Source organism: Anser cygnoides, chromosome 33, assembly GCF_040182565.1.
Source record: "Anser cygnoides isolate HZ-2024a breed goose chromosome 33, Taihu_goose_T2T_genome, whole genome shotgun sequence".
In the NCBI taxonomy this organism is placed as follows: Eukaryota; Metazoa; Chordata; class Aves; order Anseriformes; family Anatidae; genus Anser; species Anser cygnoides.
Window position 1 is genome coordinate 1300763 of NC_089905.1, and position 21497 is coordinate 1322259.

The 21497-nt window shown below is 68.9% G+C and overlaps 5 protein-coding genes across 6 annotated transcripts; 3 read left to right on the forward strand and 2 right to left on the reverse strand.

Annotated features, from left to right (window-relative positions):
• Window positions 1–1153: 1153 nt before the first annotated feature.
• On the reverse strand, window positions 1154–4508 carry LOC106049068 (immunoglobulin lambda-1 light chain-like). Of its 2 annotated transcripts, none has more exons than XM_066986025.1 (5): window positions 4398–4508; window positions 3637–3966; window positions 3258–3554; window positions 2685–2803; window positions 1154–2310 (listed from the first exon to the last, which is right to left on the reverse strand). In XM_066986025.1, exons 1-5 carry the CDS (start codon window positions 4435–4437, stop codon window positions 2278–2280), a joined length of 819 nt encoding a protein of 272 aa, XP_066842126.1. In that variant the 5' UTR covers window positions 4438–4508; the 3' UTR covers window positions 1154–2277. The 2 variants fall into 2 exon arrangements, with proteins under 2 accessions (XP_066842126.1, XP_047935031.2); XM_048079074.2 differs by having other exon boundaries at window positions 1155–2310; window positions 2685–2806.
• On the forward strand, window positions 3896–8465 carry LOC136786319 (uncharacterized). Its single transcript, XM_066986021.1, has 6 exons — window positions 3896–6118; window positions 6245–6571; window positions 6873–7151; window positions 7442–7543; window positions 7683–7729; window positions 7894–8465. The coding sequence occupies exons 1-6, from the start codon at window positions 6052–6054 to the stop codon at window positions 7948–7950; spliced, it is 879 nt and encodes a 292-aa protein (XP_066842122.1). The 5' UTR covers window positions 3896–6051; the 3' UTR covers window positions 7951–8465.
• An 86-nt stretch (window positions 8466–8551) lies between these two features.
• On the forward strand, window positions 8552–12698 carry APH1A (aph-1 homolog A, gamma-secretase subunit). Its single transcript, XM_066986026.1, has 7 exons — window positions 8552–8712; window positions 9560–9730; window positions 10026–10099; window positions 10529–10651; window positions 10875–11002; window positions 11431–11554; window positions 11917–12698. The coding sequence occupies exons 1-7, from the start codon at window positions 8600–8602 to the stop codon at window positions 11979–11981; spliced, it is 798 nt and encodes a 265-aa protein (XP_066842127.1). The 5' UTR covers window positions 8552–8599; the 3' UTR covers window positions 11982–12698.
• Window positions 12699–12706: 8 nt separating this feature from the next.
• CA14 (carbonic anhydrase 14) lies at window positions 12707–16496 on the reverse strand. The gene is made up of 11 exons (XM_066986020.1): window positions 16442–16496; window positions 16186–16206; window positions 15340–15519; window positions 15103–15236; window positions 14129–14224; window positions 13966–14032; window positions 13699–13856; window positions 13485–13611; window positions 13322–13342; window positions 13129–13213; window positions 12707–13006 (listed from the first exon to the last, which is right to left on the reverse strand). Exons 1-11 carry the CDS (start codon window positions 16494–16496, stop codon window positions 12931–12933), a joined length of 1020 nt encoding a protein of 339 aa, XP_066842121.1. The 3' UTR covers window positions 12707–12930.
• A 1842-nt stretch (window positions 16497–18338) lies between these two features.
• CIART (circadian associated repressor of transcription) lies at window positions 18339–21072 on the forward strand. Its single transcript, XM_066986252.1, has 5 exons — window positions 18339–18477; window positions 18637–19008; window positions 19949–20024; window positions 20135–20213; window positions 20321–21072. Exons 2-5 carry the CDS (start codon window positions 18703–18705, stop codon window positions 20688–20690), a joined length of 831 nt encoding a protein of 276 aa, XP_066842353.1. The 5' UTR covers window positions 18339–18477; window positions 18637–18702; the 3' UTR covers window positions 20691–21072.
• The last annotated feature ends 425 nt before the right edge of the window (window positions 21073–21497 follow it).

Below are 21497 nucleotides of genomic sequence, written 5' to 3' on the forward strand. Positions count from 1 at the left end.
TTTAAGCTCAAACAAGGAGGGAATAAAGAGATAGAACCTCAAATGAGGAGGAAATCGAGATTGAACTCAAAAATCAACGCCCCCCACGAGAAACGCCGCTACTGGTGCCTGGGGCTGGTGGGGAAGCCCCAGGCCTGCTCCCCACGGCACCCGCACCCACGGGTGCTGGGACGGGGACCCCGCGCCCCGCGGTGCCGCGCGGCGGGCGGAGAGGTAGGTGGGGCGGGCGCTTCCCGCAGGAGCCCCCTGCGGCACGAGGGGATTCCCGCGGGTCCTCTCACTGGTGGCTAAGGAGAATAGGTCGGCGCCTGCCCCTCCGCTCCCCCTCGAGAGGAAGCTGTAGGCCGCGATGAGGCCTCCCCTCAGCCTCCTCTTCTCCAGGCCGAACAGGCCAAGTGACCTCAGCCGCTCCTCATACCTCTTCCCCTCTAGGCCCTTCACCATCTTTGTCGCCCTCCTCTGGACACTCCCCTACACTTTTACATCCCTTTTGTACTCTGGTGCCCAGAACTGCACGCAGTGCTCGAGGTGAGGCCGCACCAGCGCGGAGCAGAGCGGGACAATCGCTTGCCTCGACCGACTAGCGATGCCGTGCTTGATGCACCCCAGGGTACGGTTGGCCCTCCTGGCTGCCAGGGCAAACTCCTGGCTCACGTTCAACTTGCTGTCAACCACAACCCCCAGATCCCTCTCTGCGGGGCTGCTCTCCAGCGTCTCGCGCAGGACCCGGCACTTGCTGTTCTTAAACTTCATGCGGTTGGTGATCGCCCAGCTCTCCAATCTCTCCAGATCTCTCTGCAAGGCCTTTCCACCCTCAGCCGAGTCTACAACTCCTCCAAGTTTGGTGTCGTCGGCAAATTTGCTCCCACAGACCTGGCCAGCTTCAACTCTAGTTGGGCTTTGGCCGCACGAATTTTCTCCCTGCAAACACGAACAGCGTCCCTGTATTCCTTCCACGTCGCCTGACCCTCCTTCCAGCAGCCGTACACTTCCTTTTTTCGCCTAAGCTCCAGTAGAAGATCCCTGGTCAGCCAGGCCGGCCTTCTGCCCCGCCTGCTCGACTTCCGATATTTTAGAATCACCCGATCCTGTGCTTTTAGGAGGCAGTGCTTAAAGACTGACCAGCACTGACGGACGCCAGTGCCTTCAAAAGCAGTTTCCCAGGGGACCTTGCTGACTAGTTCCCTGAGCAGCCTGAAGTCTGCTTTCCCCATGTCCAGGCTTGAAGTTTTGGTGGCAGTTTTCCTTCTGTCGCCATAAATTTTAAACTCAACCACTTCATGGTCACTGTGGCCGAGACGGCCGCCAATTGCCACGTCCCCCGCAAGACCCTCTCTGTTCTCCAGCACCAGACCGAGGAGGGCACCTTTCCTAGCTGGCTCCCTTAGCACCTGCACCAAGAAGTTGTCATCTAGGTGCTTTAGGAACCTCCTGCACTTGCTCGTGTCGGCCGTGTGCTGATCCCAGTTGACGTCTGGCAAGTTGAAGTCCCCCATAAGGACAAGGGGAGTTGATCTCGAGGCACCTCTTAGTTCCGCAATGAATAATTCATCGGCGTTGTCGTCCTGGCCAGGTGGTCTGTGACAGACTCCCACAACGCCATCCCCTTTATTTCTTCGTCCCTTAATCCTTCCCCAGAGGCTCTCAACTCTGCCATCGCAACTTGAAGTTCCACACAGTCCAGCCCCTGCCTCACGTACATCGCCACCCCCCCACCTCCCCGCGGCTGTCACACAGGGTAGCGCAAGGAGCAATCCCAATGAAGCCGAGACCTCGCTTGCTTACCAAGAAATCACGAGTTTTATTTGCATGCGATTTCTCATGGCTATCGAGCTTCCCGCAGTGCTCTCAGCATTCCTCCTCCCCCTCTGCCATGACTCCAAGCAGGTAAATCCAGCAGGAAAATGGCACATTGCCCACCCAGACCTGCTCCTGGGGGTGTGGAAGGGGGCAAAAGGGGGTTGGGGCTGCTTGAGGTGCCCTGGCTGCCCCCACCACAGCCGGACACAGCTCCCGCAGCACCAGCTCGCCCCGTCCGCCTGGCGTTTGGCTTGAAAGATTAGAGAAGAGGAACCCAAAGTGTCCGCTAAAAGCACTCCCCAGCAGGCTAGGAAAGACCTGCGGGGATCTCGCCGCGCGCTGGGGCCGTGCCCGCCCAGTCCCCATCGCCGCAGAGCGCAGGATCCCACAACTTTCCCTTTCCTCTCTTTTTTTAGCTGCTTTGGAGACCGCAGGCGTGAGCGGCTTCTGGCAGAGCGGGCGCGGGGAAAGGGCTTCTCAGTGCCCCACCGCCGCGTACTCGCACTCGGTCTGCAAGAGAAAGCGAGAAGGCGCATGGTTAAACCCTCGCCCCGCACCGGGGAGCCCTTCCCGGCGACGGCTGGGGAGAAACGAGCGCGTGCCCCGTGCCCTGCTCGCGCTTCCACTCGTGCGCCCTGGAGCAGCTGCTCCCAAGCGCTTCCGTAAGGCGAGCGAAGGCAGAGCGGGGCCGGACGGGGTGCGGAGCAAAAGGCGCTGGGGCAGCGCTGCACCTGCACCTGCAGGGGATGCTTTGCCCGCGCCAAAGCCCCCAGCCGGGCTGCTTTTGAGCTCCTTCCTCCTGCCTCGCCGAGAGCCGAGGCCGGCCCGCGAGGCGCAGAACCGCCTCACGGCGCCTCGTGCCGGGGGCTGGGGAAGCAGCTCACCTCCGGGCCCCGTCTCAGCACCGCGCGGGCCGGCCTTCGGCGGAGCCGGGATGCCCACCGGATCAAGCCCAGGACGGCGGCGCCGGGCGGCACGAACGCCAGCAGCCACAGGAAGCATCCTGCTGCAGGGAGGGAGGGGAGGAGGACGAGACGTTGGAAATGGTTCACAGAGCTGGGACCGGGCTTTGGTCGAGCGCCCGAGCGCAGCAGCGGGGCGGCCGGGGAAAGGGAGGAGGAGAGAAGCGGCCGCATCGCGGGGCGATGTGGCCAGGGCATCGTTCGCAGCGTTTCAGCGCGTGGGGAGCCCAGAGAGACGGGGAAAAGGGATTTCCAGATCTTCCTTGTGAGGAAAGGCTGGAAGAACCGGGCTGCGATGGGCTGAGAGAGGCCGAGACCTGCTGTGGAGCAGGACGATGGACCCAGGCACCTCCCCGCGTCCTCTGCTGTGTTTTTCTACGGACTGCAGCAGCAGAAGCAACGGGACGGGGGCGTTCGGGGCTTATAGTCCCTGCAAGCACAGACCAAGCACAGAGCAAAGCCCGCGGTCCCAAGGGGGCTGCTGCTCGAGCTGACCTGTGCCGACGGTCCCGCTGACAGCCCCGCTGACGTTCCTGCCCGTGCCGCGCTCCGTGGCCGTGCACGCCGCGGCCCCGTCCCAGCGCTCGGCCGAGACCCAGGTGAGGCTCCAGGCACCAAGGACCCCGCGCTCGTCCACGGCCTCGGCTGTCACCGGGGTGTCCCTGCCGTGGTGCCAGCGGACGGTGTCCCAGCCCCTGGGGAGGTCGTGGAGGTGGCACAGCAGGGGGACAACGTCCGAGGGCTCCTCCGCGTCCACGGGCACCAGGATGGAGAGCTTGGGCTCGGTGGCATCTAAAAGTGGGTGGGAAAACCCAGTGTCCCCAGGGATGTCCCCAGGGGTGTCCCCAGCACCGCCGCATGCTGCCGCGCTCACCTGTGACGAGGAGCCTGGTCCCGTCCCCGAAGTGGGAGTGCGACACGGAGGAGGTGCAGTAATAAGACCCAGAGTCCTCACGCTGCACATCGCTGATATTAAAGGAGAAAAAACCCGGTGCTCTCACCGTCCCTGAGTATCTCCCCTTTGGCTTTGAGAACTCTGTGCTCTGGTAAATCCATTCCAAGCTGCCGGCCGGCTTCTCCCTGTACCAATTGGCACCCCATGGGCTGCCCGAGATGTTGCAGCTCAGCTCCGCCGTCTCCCCGGGGGGCAGCCAGAGCTGCGCTGGGCTCTGCTGGATCCGCGGCTCCTCCACAGAGGCGGCTCCTGCACGGGAGGAGCGGGTCTGAGCGCAGCAGCCGGTGCCACGGGGTCACCCTTGTGCATCGGGCTGTCGGCTTCTGGCTCCACGGCAAAAGGTTTGCAGGCAAAAAAAGTCAGGGCTGGATCAGCGCCTGGCACGGCGTGTGAGAAGCCCGCTGGGCTTTGGCATTCAGGAGGCAAGTCCTGCCTCTCGGAGAGGCAGCAGCACCCCGGGGTGGGTTTTGCACAGCCGCCGCGCTCAGGCTTTCGAAGAGATCGCGTTGAAAATGCTTCAGGGAAACTCGTTCAGCAAACCTCTGATGAGCGTAAGCCCTGCGGCTGCCCCCCCTCCCTCTGCCCGCCGGCTCAGGTTGGCGTTAAGCCGCTTCGGACGATCCCAGGCGGGTTTAGCGTAGCAGAAAGCAAGGCTGGAGCATTCGTGGAGCGGGACGTACCTGTCAGGAGGAGCAGGAGAACCGCGGGCAGGCTGCACATCTCCGGCTGGGGCTGGCCACGCTCCTCGGTCGCCTCTCGGGTCCTGCAAAAAGCTTTGAGCGGGCAGAAGGGAGATTTTGGCTGGGCGTGGGACGAGGGCTCAGGTCTCACGGCAGCCCCGAGCCTCTCTCCCTGCCCTGGCCGTGCAGGGGCCGGATCCCAGGCTCCGCGTGCCGCGGCGCGAGGCGCAGCTCTGCGGCGTCCTGCGGGGAAGGCGAAGGTTTTGCTCGGGTTCAGCGAAGGGCGAAGCCGATGGCCGGGTCCAGCAGCCAGCGGGATGAGGACGTCCTGGAGCCTGGCCGTCACCTGGGGTCGCAGAGGCAGAGAGGGAGCCGATGCCTGGCAAGGGGACGGAGCTTAGAAAGCGAAACGGGGCGGCGGGCGCAGCCCCGGCCTCCTTCGCCCCCGCCGCAAGTGCTCGATGGGCCGCGCGCCCCGCTCCTGCTCGCGGAATGGAATTTAATTGCAGCTCCTAATTGCACCGGGGGGGTCCTGCTGCGCTTTGTCTGCCTGCGCATCGCCCCGAGGAGCCCCGGGCATCGTCCCCTGCTTCTTCCTCTCTCGCTGCTCGGCACCGCGGCCGCTCGTGGCCTTCGGGCTGGAGCAAACCTCACGAGGCCGTGCCCCGTGGACGGGGATGCGTGCAGGCACAGTTCTGCTCTGGAGAGGAGCACGACGAGCACCGGGGCGGGCGGCGAGGTGCCTCTGGGCTGGGCAGGGCCCCGGGGAGCCGGCGGGCACTGGCGGGGCAAAGGCGGCTCGCGGAGTCTCGGCCTCGTTGCAGCAGCTGGAGGCTGGGTGCGGAGCTGCCTGAGCCGAGGAGCGCTGCGGTCAGCCTCGCCTTGTTGATTTTGTCACTTCTCTGCTGTTTATTCGCACAGAACCCCTGCCCCCCCACTCCGCTGCCAGCAAACCGTTGGGTTTGAAGGTTTTTGTCGCCAAAGTTCGGCGCCCCTTTAGCAAAGAGCCACGTTTGCCGAACCGCAACAGGAAAGCAGGGCAGGGGGATGGGGACCAAAGTTGCCTCTCGCCTTCAGTCCCCAGCCCTTTGAACGTCACCGTTAAGGTCACTTTGGCTGATGTGAGGATGGCTGCGGGGGCCGGGGCTGGGGGTGCAGCCACCCCCGCCCCGAGGCAGCTCTCCAGCCCCTGCGCTGCGGTTTCCCCAAAGCACGAGCGGCGGCACGGTGTGCTGTGGTTTGTAGTGCCCAGCGCTGGGGCTGGCTTCTTCCTTCGTGTCGAGTATTTGGGGGTGGGCATCAGAGGGCGTCGTGGGGCCTCTGAGGGGCCGCCTCCGGCCCTGAGCATCACAGAAATGGTTAAAACCCAAATTTTCCTACCGGATGTGGGTCCGTGCCAGCAAGCTGACATGAGCTCTGCACCCGGCGACGCGCCCCACAGCTGCCGGCAGCGGCGTGTGGGGAGGACACATCCCTCGTGGGGACACCGTGTCCTTCGTGGGGACACCGCGTCCTTCGTGGGGACACTGCGTCCTTCGTGGGGACACCGTGTCCACACGGCTGGGGGGCTTCGCTGCCGGGGCCCCGCACTTCGGGCAGCCTCAGGTCCCGGTGCACTCGGCCGCCCTGCAGAAGGCCTGGGACGAGCACGACGATGGCACCCCTGGGTTTCTCCTGCGCGAAGGCGCTGCTGGCCTCGGGGTTGCTGCTGCTCTGTCTGGGTGAGCATCGGGGCAGGGGTTGGGGAGAGTTTTTTTTACTCGCTTTCCGAGTACCCCCTGGATGGTGGGAGCACGGGCTGGGCTTGGGGGGCAGGCGGTGAATGAGCCCCCGGTCGGTCCCTGCAGCGCCGGCAGCGCTGCTGGTGCTGCAGCAGCCCCAGCCCATCCTCTTCGTGGAGCCCGGGGCTGCGGTGGAGATCAGCTGCATTCTGGACGAGGTCTTCCATGGCAAAGGCAACGTGCTCTGGTACGGGCGCAGCCGTGGGGAGCGGCCCCGGCTGATCCTCAGCTGCATCCAGGAGGCTCAGGAGGGATTTTCCTGTGAGTACACGAAGGGACGCGCCGTGCTGCACATCGCTGCCACCCGCACCAACCACACCGGCCTCTACCTCTGCGCCTACATCACCGGATCCATTCTGAAGTTCGGCAACGGCACCGCGCTGATCGTGGGAGGTAGGGGGGCGGCTGGGCTGGGGGTGGCGGGGGGACCCCCACATGTACCCCCGAGCCCCCCCGTGTTGGATGGGGATCCCCCGTGACTCCCCAGTGGATGGTCCCCTCCCGTACTGTCCACTGAATGCGACCCCCTAAGTCCCCCCATCGCACAGTCCGCACCCATGTCCCTACGTTGGATGGGACCCCTATTGCAGGGACCCCCCCCATGCCCCTCGTGTCACTATGCCGGGGTCCCCAGGGGGACGCGGGGTCTCTGCCCACATCCGAGCCCACCAAGCCCCTGCTCTCCTTTGTGCAGACAGCTGGAGGGCCCAGAGCTGGGTGCAGGTGCTGGCGCCCCACGGCTCCCCCTCAGACCCCCCCAACCTGGTCTGTGCCGTGGGCAACGCCAGCGGCCCCGTCCTCGTCTCCTGGCCGGGGGGGACCCGAGCCCAGGAGGTGCTGGGGCTGGGGGGCAGCACAGAGCTGCTCATCAGCCCCGCGGGCATCGCTGGGAGCACCGGGGGGCTCTGCGAGGTGCGCTTCAACGCCTCCGGTCCCCCCATCCGGAGGAGCGTGGAGCTGCACGGGGCCAAGGGTGAGCACGAGCCTGGGCAGCGGGGTGAACAGGGGAGAGGGCAGATGGGGTGACCCCCCTTCCCCGGCATCTCCTCGGAGCTGGGGCACGTGTGGGGAAACTGAAACAATGGGAATGGTGTGGCCCAGGGGATCAGTGGGGGGAATGGGGGCATGTTGGGGGCAATGGGGGTACGTTGGCGGGTGATGGTGGGATAATGGGGGGCGACGGGGGGATGTTGGTGTATGGGAGAGGGCAGTGGGGGGGACAGCGGGGGTCAGAAGATGGCTGGGACAAGCCGCCCCCCTCAGGTGCCTGCACGACACCAAGTGCCGTGGCCATGGCCGCAGCCGGGGCGCTGCTGCTGCTCGGCCTCAGCCTCGGCGTCTGCTGCCTCCTCCGCGCACGGACGGGTAAGGAGCCGAGCAGGGGCTGGGGCTGATGGCCCCCCGTGCCCTATGCCATCCCCTGCTGCCCTGCACCCCGCTCCCCCACCTCCATCCCCAATTCCCCTCCGTCCCCATGCTGGGGACACGTCTCTGTCCCCGCCAGAAGTCCGGCCCAGAGCCCCAGACCCTCCTGCACCCCAGCACCAGCAGGTGAGGCCGTGCGGTCCCCGGGTGTCCCCACACTGCATGGTGGTGATAGCAGGAGCGGTGCCCTCACTGCTTTGCATGGCCATCAGGCACAAGGGGATGGCCACAACCCCACAGGGGTTGGGGGGCCAGGGCTGGGGTCGCTCTGATGGCGTTGGTGCCCGCAGGGAGAGCTGACGTACGCCCAGCTCCGCTTCGCCACCCCAGTGAGGGCAGCGCCGTGACCCACGGGGCTGGGCCCCAAGGCCTCGGTGGCAGTGCCATGCAGCCCCGGGAGGCCACGGCTGCCCCGGGCACCACGACAACGGGGATGAAGGAACGGGATTGAACCTCAAACGAGGGGAAGATAACGGGATGGAGCTCCAAGGAGCAGTGAATAACGGGATTGGACCTCAAATGTGGCGTTAATAAAGAGACTGAACCTCAAACGTGGAGTAAATAACGGGATTGGACCTCAAACACGGAGTTAATAAAGAGATTGAAGCTAAAATGAGGAGTAAAGAATGGGATTGAACCTCAGACGAGGAGTAAATAATGGGATTGAACCTCAAACGAGGAGTAAATGTAGAGATTGAAGCTCAAACGAGGACGGAATAAAGAGATTGAACCTCAAATGAGGAGGGAATCGAGATTAAACTCAAAAATCAACGCCGCCCCCCGCAGGGGGCGCCACAACCCCACCCTGAACTACAACTCCCAGCATGCCTCACGGCCCGGCCCCATGGCGCAACCCCCGCACACACAGCCTACATCTCCCGTCGTGCCCCGCGGCCCGCCCCCCCTCCCGCCCGTCCTTACCGCCCCCTTCCCCTTCCAGGACTACAACTCCCGTCGTGCCCCGCTTCCCGCCCCCCCCCGCCCCATGCCGCCGCCATGGGGGCCGCCGTCTTCTTCGGGTGCGCGGGCATCGCCTTCGGGCCCGCGCTCGCCCTCGTCCTGCTGACGGTGGCGGCGGAGCCGTTGCGGGTCATCATCCTGGTGGCGGGGTGAGGGGGCCGGGGGGGGGGCTGTGGGGGGGCCCGGAGGCCGCCCCGGGGGAGGCCGCCCCCATATAGGGTGCCCCAACGGAGGCTGCCCCTTTGGGGGTCTCTGGGGAGCCCCGGGCTGTGAGGCAGCCTCTGGGGGGTGGGGGGGGGTTGGGGGGGGTCTCGGGGAGGCTGCCAGCAGGGATTTGGGGGGAGCTGCGGTGAGGCTCGGCCTCCCCTCCGGGGTCTCCCATTTCTCCTGCGCCTCGGCGCTGGTCTGAGCCGGTCCCCGCAGCCCCCGGCCCCCCAGGACGCGTTTTTGGGGGCTCCCCGCATCTGCCTCTGCCAGCCTCAACACCAGGAAGGTGCCTGGAGGCCGTGGCCTCCCCCCCCCCAATAACAGGGCTTTAACCCACACAGCCTCCGTCCGGCGGCACCATCCCTCGCGTGGGGGCCGGCCGAGCTGCCAGCCCTTCTTTGTGGCTTTTTGGGTGCCGCGGGGAGATGGGGGGGGGGGGAACTTTTTTGGGTGCCGTGGGGAGACGTGGGGGCACTTTTCTTCTCTCGAGGCCGGGCCTCCATTTGGCCTTCAGCAGGCGTAGCGCCGAGCGCCTCGGAGGGCAGCAGGTGTCCTCGGAGGAGGTTGTGGTGGCCCTGAAAGGAGAAGGGAAGGTTTCGGTCTCCCAACCCGTTTGATTTTTCAGCCGCCTCCTTGAGCTGGGACCTGTCCTGACCCGGAGCCGGGACAAAGCCGAGCAGCCTCTGATCGAGCCGCGCGTCCTCGTGCGATTCCGGCCTCCGGCTCGCGAGGGGAAGCGCCGCAAGGGGGGGGTCCCTGTCTCAGCTCCTTGTTCCTCTCCCTCCACAGGGCGTTCTTCTGGCTGGTGTCGCTGCTCCTGGCGTCCCTCATCTGGTTCGTTTCCGTCCACCTCAGCGACCGGGAGGACGCCAAGCTTCAGTATGGCCTCCTCGTCTTCGGGGCGGCCGTCTCCGTCCTGCTGCAGGAGGCTTTCAGATTCGCCTACTTCAAGCTGCTGAAGTAAGAGCCCGGCTGGGGGCAGCGCTCCTCACAGAGCCCCCGTGGCCGGTTCCCCAAGCATCCCTCGTCCGCGGCCCTCTCGGGTTCGGGTCGGCGCCAACTGCTGCTTTTTATCCGGGCAACCCCCCAAAGCCTCCTCAGATCCTGCACCGGAGCTTTTCTCCCATGCTCCTGCCTCGTTTATAGCCCCCCCCCCGTCCCCTCTCCTGTTTGCGAAAGCTCCCCCTGCGGCGCAGAGCCCCGTGCAGCCCCGGTTCCTGCCCGCCTGCTCACGCTCTCTCCCCTTCCCGAGCAGGAAAGCGGACGAAGGCTTGGCCACGATCAGCGAGGACGGCCGGTCACCCATCTCCCTCAAGCAGATGGCCTACGGTGAGCGCGAGCCCGGGCAGGGCTTGGGCACCCCCTGGCCTCTGTGTGCTCCCGGCAGCGGGACGCTCGGCTTTCAGAGAGCAGCGGCAGTGACCGTGAGGCCACCGGGCTCGCTCGGCCTCCCCGATTCTCTTTTCTGCCTTTCCCTGGGCGATCTGGGGAGCGGGGAGCGTCTGCGGGCGCTGAGAGCGCTGGTCCGAGTTGGCGGGGACCTTAACGATCGTCTAGCCGGCGATGCGTCCCGCTGATTAGTTTGCTACTTGATTTTTCTTCCTGGCAATCTGCCTGTGCATCGTTAAGAGCCTCAGCCCGGTTCTGCTCCCGCACCCCCAGGGGGGCTGCGAGCCCCCAGGGCGGGCTGAGGGGCCGCGGGGCCGCGGCGTAGCCCAGCCACGGTCGGTCTCGCCTGATTTCCTTCTCCCTCCGCAGTGTCCGGCCTGTCCTTCGGCATCATCAGCGGCGTCTTCTCCGTCATTAACATCCTGGCTGACTCCATCGGGCCGGGCATCGTCGGGATCCACGGGGACTCGCCGTACTACTTCATCACCTCCGGTGAGGCCGGGGGCGGACGCGGAGGCGCGGGCAGGGCTCTCGGCCGCTCGTTGCAGCTCTGCGCGCCGGAGCCTGTGGCGTTCGCCCCCCCGAAGCAGTCGCACGAGGCGCATTTTTTGCCGCTGGCGCCTCCCAAACGCATGAGGGAGCCCCCCCAGAGCCCCAGCGGTCGGTGGAGGTGAGGCGGTGACGCCGTGTCGCTCTCTTTTCCCCCCCCCCACAGCGTTCCTCACCATGGCCGTGGTCCTGCTCCACACCTTCTGGGGAGTGATTTTCTTCGACGCCTGCGAAAGGCGCCGCTACTGGTGCCTGGGGGTGGTGGTCGCCAGTCACCTCGCCACGTCGGGGCTGGTGAGTTGGATGCGCCGGGGGCTTTTCCCCGGAATAAAGCGGCCGTCGGCGTCATCGGACGCCCCTCTGGGGACAGGGAGGGGACCGCGGGAGCACCCAGCGGCGTTTCCCGCTCCCTAAACCTCTGCCCGGGCTGCGGGGCGAGTCGCAGCCCTCCCGCTGCGGCCCCAGCCCGCTGGGGGGGGGAGCGGGATTTAAGCGGGGCTAACGAAGGCCCGCGGGGTCAGCCGGAGGATTAGCTGCTAAGCTCCTGGTGGGAAACCTCGAGGCAGGAACTTGAGCCGGGCTTACCGGGGCTCTGCCGCGCGCCGGGGGGGGGCTCCTGGCTCCGCCGTCGCCGCGCTCCCGTTTCAGGAGGGCTGCGGAGGCGGCGGGCGGGCGGCGCCGCTCCTCACCCCGCTCTCCGTCCCCTTCTCCCCCCACCCCAGACGTTCCTGAACCCCTGGTACGAGGCCAGCCTGGTCCCCATTTACATCATCACCGTCTGCATGGGCGTCTGGGCCTTCGTCACGGCCGGGGGCTCCTTCCGCAACGTCCTCAAGTGCCTCTCCTGTAAGGGCCGGGCTGGGCAGGGCGGGGTGCCTGGCACGGGGGGGGGTCACCATTGGCGAACGGGGATTTTTGGGGGGCTCTCCGCATCCCACGGGTGCGCGGGAGGCTCGGGCACGGCCGCCGGGGCGCGGGGATGACCGCGGGCTTTGGGTTCCCCCCCCGGCACCTGCCCCAGCGCCGTGGGGACGCGAGGACGGGTCTCAGCCTGGCCCTGCCTCCCCGTCGGGTGGGGGCCGCAGCTCCTGCCCGATCAGGGCTTCTATGAACCCCCCCCAACCCCCCCCCAAAAAAAAAAATGCCGTTGCCGACCTCTCGCCCTCCTCATCCTCGCTCTGCCTGGCTTTTTTCTCCCCCCCCCGCAGGTAAGCAGGAGGCCGATGGCCGCGTGATGCTGTACTCAGCGCTGCAGGTGCCTTTCGAGGAGTGAGCGTCGACGGCAGCCCTGCCCGCCCGCGCCGCCTCCGCGCCCCAAGTGCCCCCCCCCCACCTCGGCAGCTGGACGATCCCGGGGCTCCGAGCGGCACCGGGGCGATGCCCCCACCCCCCCTACACACCCCCCCACGGACCGGGGCAGCCTCCGCGTGGGGCCTCGGGGAGTTTTTGTTCCTCCCAAGCTCGCGGCCGGCTCCGCCGGGTGAGGCCGAGCCTCTCCCCCCACCCCCGGTTCCGAGCCCCAGCCCTTCCCCGCATCCCTCTCTGGGGGGGGTTGGGGGGCTTTTGGGGCCGTTCGTGTCCCACCCGTGCCGCTGCGCCCCCGTTAGCTTCGTTAGTGACTTCCCATTAACGTTTCCTTACTGCAGGGCAAGCGCGGGGTGGGAGAAGGTCCCGGGGACAGCCCCAGGGCTGCCGCGGTGCCACTGGGCTCGGGGCAGGGCCCCCCCTCCCCCCGTTGTCCCCCTTCCCAGCGCGAGGGGCTCGGGGCCGTGAGACCCCCCCAGAGCATCCCGTACGGTCCCTGGGAGCGGGGCGATCGCTGAGGGGGGGGCAGTTTTGGGGCCCCCCCCCGCCGCTCGCTGCTCTCCCGTTTGGGGTCTTCCCTAAGCGTCCGGGAGCGCTCGGTACCCTGCTGCGTGCGCCGGGGGGGGAGGAGGGGGGGTGCGTTAAATTATTTTTTTGATTCAGAGTAAAACCCTTTTAATAGTGACTGCGTGGCACCGAGGGGCTTCGTGGGATGGGGTCGGGGTGGGAACGGGGTCCGCGCCCCCCCCCCCCGCCTCCTGCTCTGCTCCCAGCCCCTGCGCGGTGGTGGGGAAGGGGCTTGGTGGGCAGCGGGGGCAGGGCAGGAGCTGCCACAGCCTTGGGGGGGGAACGGGGGGGGCCGAGCCTCCCCCCCCAGCACCCTTTTTTGGGGGGGGGGCGGCTGGGCGCATCCTGGCTCAGGGCCGGTGGCTCTCGGCCAAGCGGCGCGAGGAGGCTTTGAAGACGACGTCCTGCGGCTGCCTGCTCCGCGCGCTGCCTCGGGGGAGAAGGGCTGGGGTGAGACCCTCGGGATTGGAGGGGGGGGGAAGGAATTGGGGGGGGTCCTGGCCCCCCCCGCTGGGACCAGGGCTTATCGGGGGGGTGTCGGCTCTCACCGGAGCCTCTTGCTCACGAAATGGACGGCGAGGAAGAGGCCGAGGCAGCCAAAGACGGTGCCGAAGACGATGGCGACGACTTCACCTGCGTGACCCCCCCCCCCCAAAAAAAAAACGCTCGGGGGCTTGGGGAGGGGGGGGCAAAGGGATGCCCCTTCCCCCCCCCCCCCCAGCCTCTCTGCCTGGGCCGTACCTGTGGAATATCCCTCGGGACCTGCAAGGGAAGAGCCAGCGCTGCCCACCGCGGCCTCGTGCCCTTGCTGGGCGCCCTGGGGCTGTTGTTTTGGGGGGGGGGGGGGCGCTGTGTGTGTCCCCCCCCTGCCTCATCCCACCCCGTCCCCTGGGGCAGCTCTCACCGCTGGCGAAGGATGACAGCACCAGCCGCTGGTTGAGGTCCTGGGGGGCCCGAAAATTCTCCTCCAGCCGCTCGGGCGCGGGCTCGTCGGCCGCCGTGGCGTAAAGGGAACCCCGCAGCTGCTCCAGCTGAAACGAGACCGGGGCACGGGGGGGGACTTCAGGGGCTGCCCCCCCCCCCCTAAATTCCCCCCCCACGCACCCCAAAGCCTGTACCTGGGCCCGGCCGATGCGGACGGGCTGCTGGAAGACGGTCCAGAGGACGCTCTGGAAGCAGGGCGGGGTGGTGAGGGAGCCGTTGTAGCGGTAGTAGCGGTCCAGGTGCTCGGGCAGCAGGTCCCGCACGCTGAAGGAGGGGACGGAGGTCGTCTGCCCTGCGAGGAAAGCGGGGGGGGAACCAGTTTGGGACCCCCCCCCCCCCCGGAGGTGCCGACCCCGCTGTCGCCCGAGCGCTGCCCCCTCGCTCGCGCGGCGCCGCCTCACCGGCGTAGCGGATGCTGCCGAGGTGGCTCAGGATGTTGTCATAGGCTGGGTTGGGCTCGTCGCCGGCCTGAGCGGAGAATTTGGGGGTGGGGGGGTTACGGGGGGGGGTCAGGGCCATGCCGACGGGGTTTAGGGGTGGCTGGGGGGGTCCCGACCCACGTACCTCCAGCAGGACGCCCAGCACGGCCAGCCCGGCCGCGTGGTGCTGGGCCTCGCTGGCATTGGCGTAGCGCTCGGCGTCGTAGTGCACCACGTGCATCTGCGGGCGCAGGGGGGGTCCCCCGGTGTGCCCCCCCCAACCCCCCCGGCTGGTGCCCTGCGTCCTGCTCCAGCCCCTTCCCGCGCCCGTTCCCAGTTCCCGCACCAGGACCCCTTTCCTCTGCGCCCGATTCCTGCGCCCGGACCCGATCCCAGACCCGTTCCTGCACCCGTTTCCCGCACCCGGACCCGTTCCCGCTCCTGTTCCAATGCAGATTCTCCCCCCCCCAGACCCGTTCCTGCAACGCATCCCAACCCCCACCCCCATTCCTGTGCCGATTCCCGCACCGGGACCCGTTCCCGCGCCCATTCCCCAACCCAGCCCCGTTCCCACACCCGTTCCCGTGGGGATTCCCACCCCAGACCCTGTTCCCATGCCCGTTTCCCGCACCAGGACCTGTTCCCGTGCTGATTCCCACACTGGGGCCCCATTCCCGCACCTCACCCCCACCCTAACCCTAATACCACACCGATTCCCACACCGGGCCCCGTTCCCACACCAGATCCCACCCTAACCCTATTCCCACACCGATTCCTGCACCAGACCCTGTTCCCGTGCCCGTTTCCCACACCAGGCCCCATTCCCATGCTGATTCCCACACCAGGCCCCATTCCCATACCAGACCCCCACCCTAACCCCAATTCCACACCTATTCTCATATCAGCACCCGTTCCCAACACCCAGCCCCCCACCCTAACCCCAATCCCACACCGATTCCCACACCGGGCCCCGTTCCCACACCAGCCCCCCACCCTAACCCCAATCCCACACCGATCCCCGCACCCTTCCCACCCCACTCCCGCCCCCTTCCCCTCCTACCCCCGCCGGCAGCCCCCCACCCCCCCCACTCCCACCCCCCCGGGGGGCCACCCCCGTACCTCGGCGGATGCCCGGTACCCATCCAGGAGGTGCTCGGCCCCCCCGTTTCGACCCCAATGGAAGTGGAGCTGAGCGGCCGCGAAGCTGCGGGGCAGCCCCCCCAGGCGCAGCGAGGGCGGCAGCGCCAGCACCGCTATAGGGACGGGGGGGTACACGGGGGGGGGGGCGCTGAGCGGGGACCCCTACAAGCACCCCCACGTCGCGTCCCCCCCCCCCCCTCCCCGGTAGCCGCTCACCGGTGTGGCCGTTGTTGGCGAGGCCAAAGGCGGCGGCGGGGGGGCGGCTGTAGCCCACGGGGCGCAGGGGGGGCAGCGAGGGGTCCGGCAGCGCCCGCCGCGTCCCGATGTCGATGGGGGATTGGGAGCGGCCCCCGCACGCCGGGTGCCCCTCGGGCCAGTGCCGCTGTCCCCGGGGACCTGCGGGCATCGGGCCCCCGTGGGTGTCCCCCCCCCCACACACCTCCCGCAGCCACGCTCGGGCCCTAAATACCCTCGTTTCCCCCCCCCCAATTTCCCCCCACCCTATAAAAAAAACCCCAAAAGCCAACCCCGTGGGGACGTTCCCACCGCCCGTGAATATTTCGGGGAGAATTTTTTCCGGGTGGGGAAGCGGGGACAAAGCTGCCCCGGGCTGACCCCGCAGCCAGGGGGTCCCCGTCCCCTGGGGGGGGGTAACCGGGGGGGGCTTAACGGGGATTTGGCCGGGGCCAGACCCTAATTGGATTTGGCAGCCGGAGCGGGGCCCCGCGCCTTACGTAAAGGAGCACAATGGGCCCATTGGAGCGCACCGGTGGGTGGGTTTTTTTTTGGGGGGGGGGGACGCAAGGATATGGGGGGGCTGTCGCCCATCCAGCAGTGCCCCGATCTGGGGGGGGAAACGGGGGTTTGAGGGGGGTGGTCGCCCACCCGGCGTCTTCCCGAACTGGGGGGAACGCTGCATGGGGGGGGGTGGTCCTCGGCTGGACCACGCTGGGGGGGGGGGGGGGGTCTGGGATGGGGATACGGGAGATTTGGGGGGGGGGGGGGGGGGACAGGGATGGCCCCCAGGGGTGCTGTCACCCCCCCCTCCCCAGCCCCACTCACCCTCGTACGTCCAGTGGGGACCTGCGGAGGAAGGAGAGGTGTTGGGGGACTCTTGGGGGGGGGGCAAGGTTTTAGGGTGGGGGGGCCCCCGCCCCATGCCCCCCCCCCCGAAACTGGGGGGGGGCGCTGCAGAGTGGGGCGAGCTTGCCGGGGCCAGCTGAGCCCCGATTTGGGGTGAATTCCTGAGGAAATGGGAAAATGGGGGAGTGGGGTGCTGGGGGGGGGGGCGTTGGGGTGCTGGGGGGGGGGCACTCACCGGCGGGGAGCGCGGGGGCCAGGCCCCCCAGGAGCAGCAGCAGGGTGCGCAGCATGGTGGGGGGGGGGGGGCAGTGGGGCCGGGTGCCGCCGGCCCCCGCTTTAATACCCCCGGGGGGACGGGGCCCCCCCGAGTGGGGGGGGGACGGGGAGGGAGGGAGAGGTGGGGACGGGGAGGGGGCGGGGCTGGGGGGCTTGGAGGGGGCTGGGGGTGGGGGGGGTCCTGGGGGGGGTTGGGGGGGGGCTTACGGGGTGTTGAGGGGGCGTTGGGGGGCTTGGGGGGGCTAGGGGGATGTTGAGGGTCTTGGGGGGGCGTTGGGGGTCCTGGGGGGGGGTTGGAGGTCCGAGGGGGGGCATTGGGGGTCTTGGGGGGGGGCGTTGTTGGGGTCTGGGGGGGGCTTGGAGGATGTTGGGGGTCCTGAGGGGGTTTGGGGGGGGCCTGGAGGGGCGTTGGGGGTCCTGAGGGGGTGTTGGGGGTCTGGGGGGGGCTTAGGGGGTGTTGGGGGTCCGGGGGGGGCGTTGTTGGGGGTTCTGGGGGGGGCTTGAGGGATGTTGAGGTCCTGGGGGGGGTTGGGGGGGGACTCAGGAGTCCCGGGAGGGCTTTGGGGGATGTTGGGAGTCTTGGGGGGGGGGCGGCGTTGTTGGGGGTCCGGGGTGGGTTGGGGGGCATTGGGGGTCCGGGGGAGCGTTGGGGGTGGGTCCTGGGGGTGTTGGGGGGGTCCAGGGGGGGGGCTTAGGGGTTGTTGGGGGTCTTGGGGGGTGTTGGGTGCGGGGGGGGCATTAGGAGTCCCGGGGGGGCTTTGGGGGGAGTTGGGGGTCCGGGTGGGGGGCTGGGGGTCATTGGGGGGCCGGGGGGGCTCCAGGTGCCGGGGGGGGGTCAGGGGGCACTTGGGGGGTGGTGCTGCCCCGCCCCCTCCCCTTCTCTCCCCGCCCCTCCCCTCCCCTCCCCGCGTGCCCTCGCGCGCGCTCCCGCCGCCCCCGCGCGCTCCCGTTCCCGCGCCCGCCCCCGCGCGCGCCTCCCGCCCCGCCCCCACGTGGGCGCACACGCGCCTGCCCCCCCCCCCCCCCCTCCCCCGCCCATTATGTAACGGGCGCCGAGGCGAGGCCGCGCCCTCCCATTGGCTGCGCCGCCCGCGACGCAATCCGGAGGCCGCTTCCCATTGGCCGTCCGGGGGGGTGGGCGGTACCCAGCTTCCGCGTGGCCACATGGAGGGGCGTGGCCGCGGCCCTCCCCCTCGCAGCCAATGGGCGCGAGGCGGCCACCGCATTGGGCACGGCGGGCGGGCGCGCCACCCAATGGGGGGCGAGGGGGCGGGGCGCGAAGCCGAGGCCCCGCCCGCTGCCGGGGGCGAGGCAGCCAATGGGAGCGCGGGGGGGGCGGGGCGCCGCGGGAGGCACGTGCGGCCGTGCACGTGTCCGCGTGGGGCGGCCGCGGCCGGGGCGGAACCGGCGCCGGGACCGGGCCCGAGACGGGGACGGCGGGGACGGGACCGGCACCGGGACCGGGATCGGGACGGGGGCACCGGGACGGGGGCACCGAGGTAGTGGCATCGGCACCGGGACATCGAGACCGGCACCGGGACACCGGCACCGACCCGGGACATCAGCACCGGGACCGGGACATCGAGACCGGGAGCGAGCAACCGGCACCAGCACCGGGTCCAGACATTGATACCGGCACCGGGACAGCAGTACCGACGCTGGCACCGGGACATCGATACCGGCACCGGGACCGGCCCCGAAGCGGGACACTGACACCGGGACCGTGACATCGGCACTGGCACCGGGACACCGGCACCGGGACTAGGACCCGGACACCCACACCGGGGCACCTACCGGGACCAGGACCGGGACACCCACACCGGGGCACCGGGACACCGATCCCGGGACACAGACACCGGGACCAGGACCGGGACCTTGGCACTGGCACCGGGGCGTCCGCACCGGGACCGAGACATCGGGACCGGGACGTAGGCACCGGGACCCCGGGACGTCGGTACCGGCACAGCGACACCGGCACCGGGCCACCGGCAGCAGGTGGGGGCGCGGAGCCGCCGGTACCGGCTGCAGGGGGGTGGGTGGGGGGGGGGGCCGGGGGGGCGGCACCGGGAGGGGAACACCCCCCCCCCCGAACCGCGCCGAACGCCGGTTCCATTTTTTTTACCCGAATTTTCTCTTTTTCCCCCTTTTTTTCAGGTGATTCCGCCCCGTTTCGGGGGCGCCCCCCCCCCCTCCCGTCCCCCCCCCCCCCGGATCCCCGCCATGGAGCCCTCGGGGGCCCCCCCCCGCGGCAACGACGGCGGGGCCGAGGCGGGGACCCCCCCCCGGAGCCTCCCCCGGAGCCCCCCCCCGGGACCCCTCCGGAGCCCCCCCCCGGGACCCCCCCGGGACCCCCCCCCGGGCCCCCCCCGACCCCGCGACGGTCCCCAGGGACCGGACCGGGGCCGCAAGCGGCCGCCGGGGGGGCACCGGGAGCCCCCCCCCGGGGGGAAGAGGCACAAAACCGGGGAGCCCTGCGCCGGAGCCCCCCCCCCCCCGAGCGACGGCGACCGCCTTTTTGCCCAAAAAGTGAGTTTTTGGAAGGAAAAAGCTGGGGGATGCAGGGGGGGGCCGAGGGGGGGGGGCCCTAAAAAAGCCCCCGCGTCCTGCACTGCCTCGGCTGCCCCGCGGGAGGCTGGGGGGGGGGCTGGGGGGGGCTGGGGGGATTTGGGGGCGGTTTTGGGGTTTTTGGGGGCGCTGGGGGGGTTTTGGGGGGTTTTGGGGCTTTTGGGGGGGCTGTGGGATTGGGGGGGTTGTAGGTTTTGGGGTGCTTTGGGGGGGCTGTGGGTTTTGGGGGGGGCTGTGGGTTTTGGGGGGGCTGTGGGTTTTGGGGTGTTTTGGGGAGGCTGTGGGTTTTTTGGGGCGGTTTTGGGGAGGCTGTGGGTTTTGGGGGGGCTGCGGGTTTGGGGGGGCTGTGGGTTTTGGGGTGGCTGTGGGGTTTTTGGGGCGGTTTTGGGCTTTTGGGGTGGCTGTAGGTTTGGGGGGGGCTATGGGTTTTGGGGTGCTTTGGGGGCGCTGTGGGTTTTTTGGGCTGGCTGTAGGTTTTGGGGTTTTGGGGTGGGTTTTCGGGAGGCTGGGAGTTTTGGGTGGCTGTGGATTTTGGGGTGTTTTGGGGGGCTGTAGGGTTTTTGGGGCAGTTTTGGGCTTTTGGGGTGCCTGTGGGTTTGGGGGTTTTGGGGTGGGTTTGGGGGGGGCTGTGGGTTTTTGGGGACTATGGATTTTGGGGTGTTTCTGGGGGCTGTGGGGCTTTTGGGGTGGCTGTGGGGTTTTGGGGGGGGCTGTGGGTTTGGGGTTTTTGCGGTGTCTGTGGGTTTTGGGATGTCTGTGGGTTTTGGGGTGGTTTTGGGGTTTGGGGGGGGCTGTGGGTTTTGGGGTTTTGGGGGGGCTGTGGGTTTCGGGGGGTTTTGGGGGGGGGGGCTGATCCCAGTGCAGCCCCCGCGGCGACGGCGCCCCCTCTCCCTCCTCGCAGTGCCGGGAGCTGCGGGGCTTCATCCGCCCGCTGACGGAGCTGCTCAACGGGCTCAAGACGGGGCGCTACGACAAAGGTGGGCGCCCCCCCCACACCCCAAAACCCCCCCAAACCCCCCCAAAACTCCCCCAGACCCCCCCCCCAACGCCCCCCAGGAGCACGTTTCCAGCGCCGGGCTCCCCGCAGGGCTCAGCACCTTCCAGCAGAGCGTGGCCATGGACCGGATCCAGAGGATCATCGGCGTCCTGCAGAAACCCGAAATGGGGTGAGCCCCCCCCCCCCAAAAAAAAAAAGGTTTTGGGGTCCCCGCAGCTCCCCCCCCCTCAATTTTAGGGGCCGGGGGGGTTACGGGGCCGCTCTCCCTTCCCGCAGGGCGCGCTACCTGGGGACGCTGCTGCAGGTGGAGGTGATGCTCCGGGGCTGGTTCCCCCACGTCGCCCCCAAAGCCGGCCCCCCCCCCGGAGCTCAGGACCGACCCCCCCAAAACCCCGACCCCCCCGGGGGGGCCTGGGGACCCTCGCCCAGCCCCGTCGGCGTCCTCCTGCTCCTCCACGACCGCCTCCGAGCCCGCCGCGGCCCCCCCGGGGGGGACGCCACCGCCGCCGCCGCCTCGGGGACACCGGGGACGCCGCGCCACGGGGGGGGGGCCCCCCAAACGCCCCCCCCCAACCCGGACTGGACCCCCCGCTCCCCCCCCCCCCGCGGCACCGGACGCGTGACGAGCGCCTGGATTCTCTCCTAATTTTTATTTTTCTTCAATTTATTATTATTTTTTTTGGGGGGGGCGGAGGGGGGGGGCTGCTTTTGGGGTGCCCCCAAACCCACGGACACGTGTGGGGTCATTATGGTCCCCCCCCCCCCCCCCAGGAGCGGTGTGCCTTGCCCTGGCAGCGGAGCCCCCCCCCCCCAGCATTTTGGGGTCCCCTGGGGGGGGTGACGGACACGGGGGGGGTGACGGACACGGGGGGCGGGCCCCCCCGCAGCGCGGCCTCGCCCCGGCCTTGTGCCTTCCCTGCGTTTTGGGGGGGGGGGGGGGTCCTGTGCCCCCCCCCGACCCCAGCCTGATCCCTGCCCCCCCCCCCGGGAGCAATAAACGGCGGCGGGAGCGGCCGGGGCCACGCTGGTGCCGGTGTCCTTGTCCCCTTTTTTGGGGGGGGGGGGTCCTATGGGGGGGGGAGATTTGGGGGGGGGGGTGGTGCATCATGGGGTCCGGTGGGGCTGCACGCCCTGCCCCCCCCCACACACCTCGTATCCCCTTGGGGGGGCGCAGAGCCCCCCCTGCAAGGCCTGGTGCCCCCCTGGGGGTCTCACGGTCCCCCCCCCGGTTGTGGTGTCTCCCTCGGGGTCTCATGGCGCCCCCCCCCCCCCCAGCCCCAGTGTCCCTCCGGGGGTCTCATGGCCCCCCCCCCCCAGCCCCAGTGTCCCCCCGGGGGTCTCATGGCCCCCCCCTCAGTCCCGGTGTCCCCCCGGGGGTCTCACGCCCCCCCCCCCCCGGTTGTGGTGTCCCCTTGGGGGTCTCGTGTCCCCCCGGGGCTCTTACGGCCACCCC

Bases quoted from the DNA above. Each gene is read 5' to 3' on its own strand.
- LOC106049068 (XM_048079074.2), bottom strand. From the start codon at position 4,437: ATGTGCAGCCTGCCCGCGGTTCTCCTGCTCCTCCTGACAG. The intron at 3,555-3,636 runs GTGAGCGCGGCA...ACCCACTTTTAG, and splicing joins GACCAGGCTCCTCGTCACAG to ATGCCACCGAGCCCAAGCTC. The intron at 2,807-3,257 runs GTCAGCTCGAGC...CCCTCCCTGCAG, and splicing joins CAGCGGGACCGTCGGCACAG to CAGGATGCTTCCTGTGGCTG.
- CA14 (XM_066986020.1), bottom strand. From the start codon at position 16,496: ATGCTGCGCACCCTGCTGCTGCTCCTGGGGGGCCTGGCCCCCGCGCTC. The intron at 15,237-15,339 runs GTGAGCGGCTAC...CCGTCCCTATAG, and splicing joins CGCCAACAACGGCCACACCG to CGGTGCTGGCGCTGCCGCCC. The intron at 13,857-13,965 runs GTGAGGCGGCGC...CTTTCCTCGCAG, and splicing joins CGGCAGCATCCGCTACGCCG to GGCAGACGACCTCCGTCCCC.
- APH1A (XM_066986026.1), top strand. From the start codon at position 8,600: ATGGGGGCCGCCGTCTTCTTCGGGTGCGCGGGCATCGCCTTCGGGCCC. The intron at 9,731-10,025 runs GTAAGAGCCCGG...CTTCCCGAGCAG, and splicing joins GCCTACTTCAAGCTGCTGAA to GAAAGCGGACGAAGGCTTGG. The intron at 11,555-11,916 runs GTAAGGGCCGGG...CCCCCCCCGCAG, and splicing joins CGTCCTCAAGTGCCTCTCCT to GTAAGCAGGAGGCCGATGGC.
- CIART (XM_066986252.1), top strand. From the start codon at position 18,703: ATGGAGCCCTCGGGGGCCCCCCCCCGCGGCAACGACGGCGGGGCCGAG. The intron at 20,025-20,134 runs GTGGGCGCCCCC...GGCTCCCCGCAG, and splicing joins GACGGGGCGCTACGACAAAG to GGCTCAGCACCTTCCAGCAG. The intron at 20,214-20,320 runs GTGAGCCCCCCC...CCCTTCCCGCAG, and splicing joins CTGCAGAAACCCGAAATGGG to GGCGCGCTACCTGGGGACGC.
- LOC136786319 (XM_066986021.1), top strand. From the start codon at position 6,052: ATGGCACCCCTGGGTTTCTCCTGCGCGAAGGCGCTGCTGGCCTCGGGG. The intron at 6,119-6,244 runs GTGAGCATCGGG...CGGTCCCTGCAG, and splicing joins GTTGCTGCTGCTCTGTCTGG to CGCCGGCAGCGCTGCTGGTG. The intron at 7,544-7,682 runs GTAAGGAGCCGA...TGTCCCCGCCAG, and splicing joins CCTCCTCCGCGCACGGACGG to AAGTCCGGCCCAGAGCCCCA.